Raw genomic sequence first — 8,443 nt, 5'->3', positions numbered from 1 at the left:
ATTTTAACAAATGATTTTTCTAATCCATAATAACCTGAGGCTGTCAAGGCTCCTGGGACCTGACGGGCTATCAGGAGATAACAGGGAAACAGAGGTGAGTTGTAAGAACTTCAACCAGACAAGTAACTCAGCTATGTTTGTTCTGAACTGCAGCTCAGAAGAGGAAACACAGGCAGGGGCAGTCCAGTATCACACAATGGCACTTCCAGAACAAAAGGTGAGACTTCTGAAACAATGACAGAGTAGTACCAGAGTGGGCAACAATACAGGAATAACTAAAGCTCCTCAAATTACACCATTAAGACTGATAACAGCGCTTAAGACAGGCATGACAGCTTCTGACAAGGCCATGTTTTGTTTCATTTAGAAGTAGAATATTCAAGAGATAGAGACTGGATGACAAGAACAATTAAACAGAAAAAACTGACTCTAAATTAAAATCAACTTGCCACAGAAGAAACAAAGCCACAGCTTTGAAAAGCACTACAAACTGAAGGGCTTAGTACTGAATACCATAGGAAAAGAGTCCAAACAATACATACCAAACCATAGGCCATGCTCCTCTCATGTTCTTGGGTTATGTCTGCTACATATGCAAAAACTACAGAAAATGTTACTGCAAAAACTCCAGACACGGAGATTACAGCGAAGTACCACCTAAGAACATGATAAAAAAGATTAGAACAACTAAACAGAAACAGTCTATTCAATCCAAGTGCAGTTAAACAGTAAATCACCTTGTCCAACCTATCTTGACAATTTATTGAGATAATCTTGGATAAAGCCAATGTCACTGTGTCTTGATAGAACTGTGTAACACAGATGCGCACCAAGTACAAGCAGCACGATTTTGTAACATCTACAAAAAGCTGCTGTGATTAAATACTACTAAACTTAACTGGTCTATGACCCAAAGCAAATTAGGAACCTCAGTATTTTGAGAACCTGGTCATTGAAAGGCCTCCACATTAGCCATATCTGTATGTATAGACACTAGCACTTGGCATTGGAAGCCTTAATGTACACTTAGAAAACAAGCTCCTTCTGAAGAGAGATGAGCAGGCTGTGTGATCAGAGAGGAAACAGGAAAGGCTGACGGAGGTGCCTGGGCTGCTGGCACTGGCCTGTGTCAGTGCAGGCTGTGCCACTGCTGTTCCACCCTCAGAACAGCATGGCTCAGGAGCAAGCCCAGGGCTCTGACTCCTGCCCTACCTGGGCAGTGTTCCAGCCAGTTACCAGGTCAGTAGGGTGCACACAGCATGAAAGCTGGTCGATTTTAGAATTTGAGAAACAAAAGTGTAAAAGTGCTGCAACATTGTACCTTACAAATGGTGACCTCATGCACCCACATTAGGTAAGGTTTTGATTTCAGTGTCACTGGCTGGTAGCTGGGTGAGAGCTGTGGCCACAATCCAGACCTACACAGTTCACTGGACAGTGTTCTCCAGCTTTGGCAGATGTGCTGGACGTTGGGCTTACAGCACACAGATCAAAATCAGCAGCTGCTGAAATTCTGACCAAGGCTTTTGGCCTATGGCAGCTGCTTCAGGTTGACTGTTCCCCCAGCTTTGCAGAGAAATAATACAAAAGCCTCAACCTTCCATGAAGCACAAAAGAACATTTTATCACAATGCTACACAAACAAGCATTAGATAGCAACCTTGGAAAACAACAGCCAATCTGGCATGAAACAATTTACTAACCATGGGCTGATCTTCATTAGTGGTATTGGTGCACAGGTGAAAAATACTGTTAGCAGCAAGAAGGACTTTCGTCCCCACACATCAGACAGGGCACCTATGAGTGGGGCACTGAGGAACGACAGTAAGCCCTGATGAAACAAAACATGGGAAGTCAGAACTGAGAGCTCAGACTCAGGGTAGCTGACCACAGCACAGCCTGAGAGCAGCCCGGGCTCTGGTTCCATTCAACCCAACTACTACAGTGCAATGCACCAAAGGCAATGTGGCCAAGCATCACTGATCTTCTATCTAACGTCTGACTACATAAAACTTGAGATCTATTATCTCAGAGCTACACAAAATTCAAAATGCAGATGATCCAGTCATACAAGCAGTCTCATGAACTGTGCTTTATAGTTTACTGGAGCAACAAACTCCAAGTGAAAAATTATCCACTTTCAGCACCATATGCATCATTTGGGATTAAGGAACTACCTTTTTATTTGCTGAACCCAGACAGTAGATACAGACCAAGTCAATACCTTACTAAAAGTAAAAAGAGGCACATTTGCACTTTCAGCAGTAATTTAGTTCCATTTTATTCATGCTGTGAAAGCCATATTGAAAAACCTCTTGACTGTTTCTCTCAGTTGGCAGTTATTTCTACATTCCTCCCACCATTCACTTTAAGTTGTGCTTGTGATTAACTTCTGTCAACTTACCTTTACTCCTTGAATTAGACCATTCATTAGAAATGTATGTTTTGGGAAGGTTTCATGCAAAACCTGGAGAGGAAACATGAATACAGTCATTTACACAATATGAACTACATATATTGCTCATGATACATCCAACTTTAGGATGCACAGCAGTTTTTTTATTTTTCATAGAATACAGAGGAAAAAATAGAAGAAAAAAGGGCAAACCACAAATAATGTGACAAGTCTTTAATTTGCATGGAAGGCATTTTGAGATTTCAGTGCCTGAAATATAAATATACCATAGAGAACCTAGAAAATTATCTCTGACCAGATTCTCCAAATGCTACTGTGTCATCTGCTGGGGACTGGGGAGAGACAGAGGAGAGATGCCACCATCCTGGAGTGGCTCTCACTTTGGTGAGTAGAATCCAGAAATGCAGCTGTCTCAGTCTGATTTGTGTTTAGATGAGAGGGATTCCATTCAGTGACAATGTGCAGTTCATACCCCAGACACTGCTGATGGGTAACATCGGCTTTCAGAGCAGCACCAAGACTGCTTTTAAAGTGGAGCTGGCTTGGGAGATTTTTAAGCCTTCACTCCTTTCAATTTGTCATCATACATCACTCACAAATTAAATCCAAATTAAAAGCAACCAACTACATGAGAAAGTACCTTGATACAAACACATTGGTAGGGCTGTTTCACCAATCATGGGGATGCTTTGACTGGTGTAACAGACTGGTGTAACTGGTTACCATATTTCAAGTGTATTTTTGTCCTTACATTTGTAATATGCCAATATTTTATGGTATCTTGAAAGGAAAGATAATTTCAATCAGAAACTATTTATATGTAAGCTTGAGTGTTAGCAGACTTGCATGTAAACAGCTGTGCTACAACATTACACTGCTACAGTGAAATAAATGAAATTTCTGATACCACCTAAAAATATGGAACTTTTCACTTGCACAACAGAGCAGCTCAGTGATATGTAATTTTCATTTCATGTAATTTAGAAGATGCTCAGTAATGCCTTTGCAGTAATTGTCCCACCTCCCATACAGTGAGAAAAAGCTCCTAAGGATCACCTACCACTAAAGTGGGAGCTGTCAGGAGTCCCCAGGCAAAAAACTCCAAGAAGATCACGATAACAGCATGGTAGACACTGGGTGAACCAATTCCTTGAGGCTGAAATAGGAGAAAAGACAGGCGATTAAAACATCTGATCATCTATTAGAGCCATGAGAAATGCATCTGAACACTATAAACAGAACAATTAATAATGAAACAGGATTCAAAACTTGGGAATAGTTACCCAACTAACTGGTATGGAATAAACCTCATTTTTTTAATCCTTTGATGCTAATGTCCTAAAGTGTCCTACTCTTACTCTGCAGAATCCTTCAAACATAAACCACTAACACTGCCAATCTGGGAAAAAAGGATGTCACAGGAAAAGAGACTCTTCTTCAGACAACTAGTTAGTTTTCCTTGAGAAAAGTGCTTAAGTGTACACACGGACACAAAGCCACATGGAACCAAGTTTCCATGCAGCGCTCACACTCAGCTATCCCAAGTCTCACTACCCAGCCTATCAAACAGCTCTTCTGTTACTAAAAGGCACCACTGCTCCACACAAAACAGCTCTAAACCAGGAAAGAAACTAAAATCATGAACACCAGAAGCAAATCTCAGGATCAACACTGATCACTTCCCAAATACTGAGTGCAGGCCTATCAGCTACAGTGTGCTTCAAACGCAGGAAGAGATGCAGATAAAAGATCTGACAAAAGAAACTTGAAATTCTCAGTGATTTAGTGGAATCAGGAGCAGCTTTTGAAGAGAACAAAAAGAGAATGGGTGGGAAAACCTGCTCATCTCGTAGACTCTGTAAATGCTGTCAAACAACATGCCACAGTTCAATATTTGCAAATTAAGGATAGGGTTCACTAATTATTCTCATATTAAAGCAGTATGAATAACTCCTCAGAAATTTCCTATGTGCTCTTTCAACTTAGAAGTGCTGCCTTAACATCTGCTTTGCTGCTTTTGTGCAAAGGTGAGTTACTAACAGAGTGGCCCTGATGTGATCTGACCTGGCATTTACACTGAGCACACACACAGGTGAAGGACCTCAGCTGCTTCCCAAGAAGGCTCACTGGGATTTTATCAATGTGTGTAAGCAGCTGATGGAGGAGTAAATACAAGAACCAGACTCTTCTCAGAGGTGTCAGTGACAGGACTGCAGGCACATACTGAAATACAAGAAATTACACTTGAACCTCAGAACAGCAACCCTTCCTGAAAAAGGCTGCTCAGTGAAGTGTGGAGCTGCCAACCTCCAAACCCCACTAGACACAGCCCTGAGCAAACTGCTCCAGCTGATCCTGTCTGGGGTAAGAGACTGGGGCAGTTGGATTAGTGATGTTGGAGGTGCCTTCCAGCCTCAAATACTACACAATTTTAAGTTGCAGTTAGGTAATACTGGAGTCATTCTTTTATTAGGAGATTTATGCAGCCATACCTAGCTTTTCTTTCTAGATTCCAATATTTCCAACATAGAAAAAAAAATCTTACTGAACAAATGTAGGAAATAAATACAGAAAACCTCACTGCCTAATCACTCCTACTGCTAAATAAGATAATAAGATAATTTTTAATTAATCAATAAGATAATTTTCAAAAGTAACCATAACAGTCTGTAAAAGGTGAAATACAAAGCATCTCAGCACTGCGCTATTTTTCTTTCCCAAGCCCTCTTCAGTAAATACAGACATACCATACTGATATTTCTGCTGTTTTTTCTGCCCACTCTCCCAAGGATGTAAATTAACAGTCTTTGTAGGTACAGAGAGTGGCTATAATTATCCTCTCTTCCCACAATTCCTTTCCCTTTCCACCCACAATCCTTATTTTAGCTTTGGGTTAAAAATTTATCCAGCTCTGCACAAACTGCAATATCAATGTTAGCTGTTTGACTCAGTCTCATGAAATCAGGTTCACTCTGACAGCCCCCAGGTTCCTGTCATATTGCTGGCTGGTGACCCCCCAGGCCTGACAGACAGTGAGGGAGGTGTCACAAACCATCCCAGCCCTCCCAGCGTGGGGGTCAGAGCTCCCCCATTCCCAGCAAACACGAGTGACTCCATCTGTGCCCGTGCTGCCTTTGTCCAGCTCCGGGCAGCTCCAAGACCACCTGCACAAAGCCAAACAGCAGCACGAGAGCAGTGGCTGCTCTGCACAGGGGAACTGCTGCTGCCTTTGGAGGCTCAGGTGGGTCACTGCTGTCCCCTGTCATGTCACCCAGCTGTGAGCAACACCCACAGAGCTTTCCAACACGCTGACAATAACAAGCAGAAGTGACACTTAGATCACTATGGTGCAACTTCCCTGCTTTCCTGTTGCTAGCGCTCACTTATCACAGGTACTGTTATTTGTTCTTATCTGTAAAAAAAGGAGTCATTTAGTCACATTTAGATCCTCACCACTATAATAATTTTTAAAGGTGGTGGCAACTATCAAGCAGCAGGGGTGCTTCTGAGGTGAGAGAGCAAGGGGAGGATAAGCAGTTACAGTGCAGTGTATTAAGACACATTGCAAGCATTCAGTCCCCAAGGTTTCAGAGCCAGCCTGAGGCACTCAGAGCCCACAGGTACAGTGCAGGTGCTGGGTGCCCAGCCCCACAAACAAACCTGCCCCCTGTGCTTTCCTAACAGGCCAACACAGTGTAGTGCAATGGCACAAGTGCAACTGAAGCAGAAGGCCCCAGACCTGGAAAGCAAAGATGCAGAGCCCTTGTGTGAACAAGCTGGGACTGAGATGTTCCGATCACAGTAACAGCAACCTTCCTCTGTCACCAGCAGCCAGAGCAGAGCACATTTGTGCCTGGCTAAACCTGCTGCACAAACAGGGCTCCAAGAATGCCTTTTCCTCTGGTTATAGAGAAGATGCCTTTAATCAAACACTTTGTACTGTCAGTCATGCCAGTGATAAGAAGTGTACATGCTAGGCAAGCCCAAGAACACACATCTGACAAAACAGAAAAACCATAAAAGCAACAAAGGTATTGTGTGTAAGACCACAGCTGCTGCTCCTCTGGTGAAAAGGAAAAAAGTACCAAATGAAGTTCAAATCTCTAATTCATTTCATGACTGCTTAAAAAATGCATCATCATACATAAAATGAATCCATATAGGAAGGAAAAATTAAAATTGTTGGGGAAAAAGAAGTGTTGAAACAGAAGTTGTGGCTGCCCCACCCCTGGAAGTGCTCAGCGGCAGGCCAGATGGGATTTTGAGCAACCAGGTCTATGGGAGGTGTCCTTGCCCATGGCAGGGGTTGGAAATAGATGATCTTTAAAGTCTCTTCCAACCCAAACCATTTGTGATTCTATGAAACCACATCACTGGTGTTACTGCCTCTCCTTTGGTGAAATCTGACAACACACACTTGAGTACAACACACCATTACACATTCTTTCTGTGATACAGCTACTAAAGCTGCAAATAGGAAAACACAAAAATATCACCAAGCACCAACCCAAGCTCCTGCACCACCCACTGCCTTGTCATGGAGACCCAGCAGAAACTGCAGTGGGAAGAGAGGCTTTGCAGAAACAATGGGTGGGTTTTCCTTTTTGCTTGTTTGGTTTTTTTTTTTTGTTTTTGTTTTGTTTCCAATCAGAAACGCTTTCTGCCTGTGCCACTGCCTCATTAACCATCTGTACATTACCCATTCTGGCTCACACAATTTGGTCTGATGTCAAACAGTTCCAAAATAAACCAATCAGGCTGGACAGTGTGCACAAAGATGCTTGATTAATTACTGGTTTGCCAGTGGGAAACACTGAAGACACTTCAGGGGGCCATTTTCAGGTACCTGTTTCCCACAATGCCACACACCACACTGGGTAATGAATGAAGCAGCTGAGGACACTGAAGGCCAACTGAACATTCCAGAAAATATTTAAAAATTGCATGCACAAAGTTTCTGCTGTTGCTATAAAGAACACTCTTATATCAAACTTCCTAACTTAAAAATATGTATTTAAGACAAATATTTTCCCCAACATTTATTTGAAGGCAGAAAGTATCACAAGTCGAAGTTTTTGTTGCCTACATACCTTCATCTAATGCTTATGGCTCATTTTTACGTGATTTCCAAAAACTAAATTAATACAGAACTCGTGGGAGTTGGCACTCCGCTTTTGAAACCGGTGGCACTGAATGATGTACCGAAAGTATCACAGAATGCAGTTCATTGTAACATACTTTCTCCTCTCTTGGCAAAAGGAAGTTAAAGTTGAGAGGTTAGGGACGCTTGGAAACACACTGCATCTTACTCAATGATACTCCGTGAGAAATTAAGAAGCACCATGTCCACTGAGTGACATTTACTCTGCTTGTATTACTTAATCTAAAATATTTCCATTTAACATCTGGACAAGGTAATCTCATACCTTTCTATCTTTAAAAACAGCAGAAACATCCTGGAAAACACCAACAACCAATACCTGAATTAATTTTGCTTCCTAACACTTCAGTAATCCAGCCAGTTGGCCACTTCGATGAACAAGTATAGTGACTCGCACACCTGCCTCTTCTCCATTATTGTTCCAAAAAGACAAACTGAAGGGCCATCAGCAATTTAGTCTGTCAAGACGTCTCTTTATTTGAAATAAAGCCACTGCATTTAGAACAGGGTGCATCGAAGCTACATAGTGTTACACAGCGGAAAAAATCCAGGGGCAATGATACATTGGAAATAATGGCACGCATCGATACCAAAAAAAAAACCCAAAAAAAAAAACCCAAAAAAAAAAAAAAAACCAGAAAACACACCCAAACCAACTCCAAGCTCCAGCAGTCAAAACACTTAACAACTTCATTTCTTTTTCGAATTTATGTATTTACGAGGAAGAAAAACAGTGGGAAGAACCGCAAAGCCTTTCTCCCAGGCGCCCTTTGCGGAACTGCTCCGGCGCTGGTGTCTGTCCCCCTCTCGGGCCGGTTCTGTCTGACCACGGGCACCGCGGGGACAGCGCTCCCTGCCCCGCGGGC

The 8,443-nt window shown here is 42.4% G+C and overlaps 1 protein-coding gene across 1 annotated transcript in view; it reads right to left on the bottom strand.

Moving 5' to 3' along the window:
* MFSD14A (major facilitator superfamily domain containing 14A) overlaps positions 1-3,614 on the bottom strand; it is an 8,676-nt gene extending 5,062 nt beyond the window's left edge. The window contains exons 1-4 of the mRNA XM_005422099.2: positions 3,477-3,614; positions 2,405-2,467; positions 1,704-1,831; positions 543-657 (exon numbers count right to left, since the gene is read on the bottom strand). Of these exons, the coding sequence (XP_005422156.1) occupies positions 543-657; positions 1,704-1,831; positions 2,405-2,467; positions 3,477-3,614 (444 nt within the window). The remainder of the gene's footprint in view (positions 1-542; positions 658-1,703; positions 1,832-2,404; positions 2,468-3,476) is intronic.
* Between the last annotated feature and the right edge of the window lie 4,829 nt (positions 3,615-8,443).

This window comes from Geospiza fortis, unplaced genomic scaffold (genome assembly GCF_000277835.1).
Source record: "Geospiza fortis unplaced genomic scaffold, GeoFor_1.0 scaffold403, whole genome shotgun sequence".
Classification (NCBI taxonomy): Eukaryota; Metazoa; Chordata; class Aves; order Passeriformes; family Thraupidae; genus Geospiza; species Geospiza fortis.
This window is presented reverse-complemented; position numbering and strand designations above follow the sequence as displayed.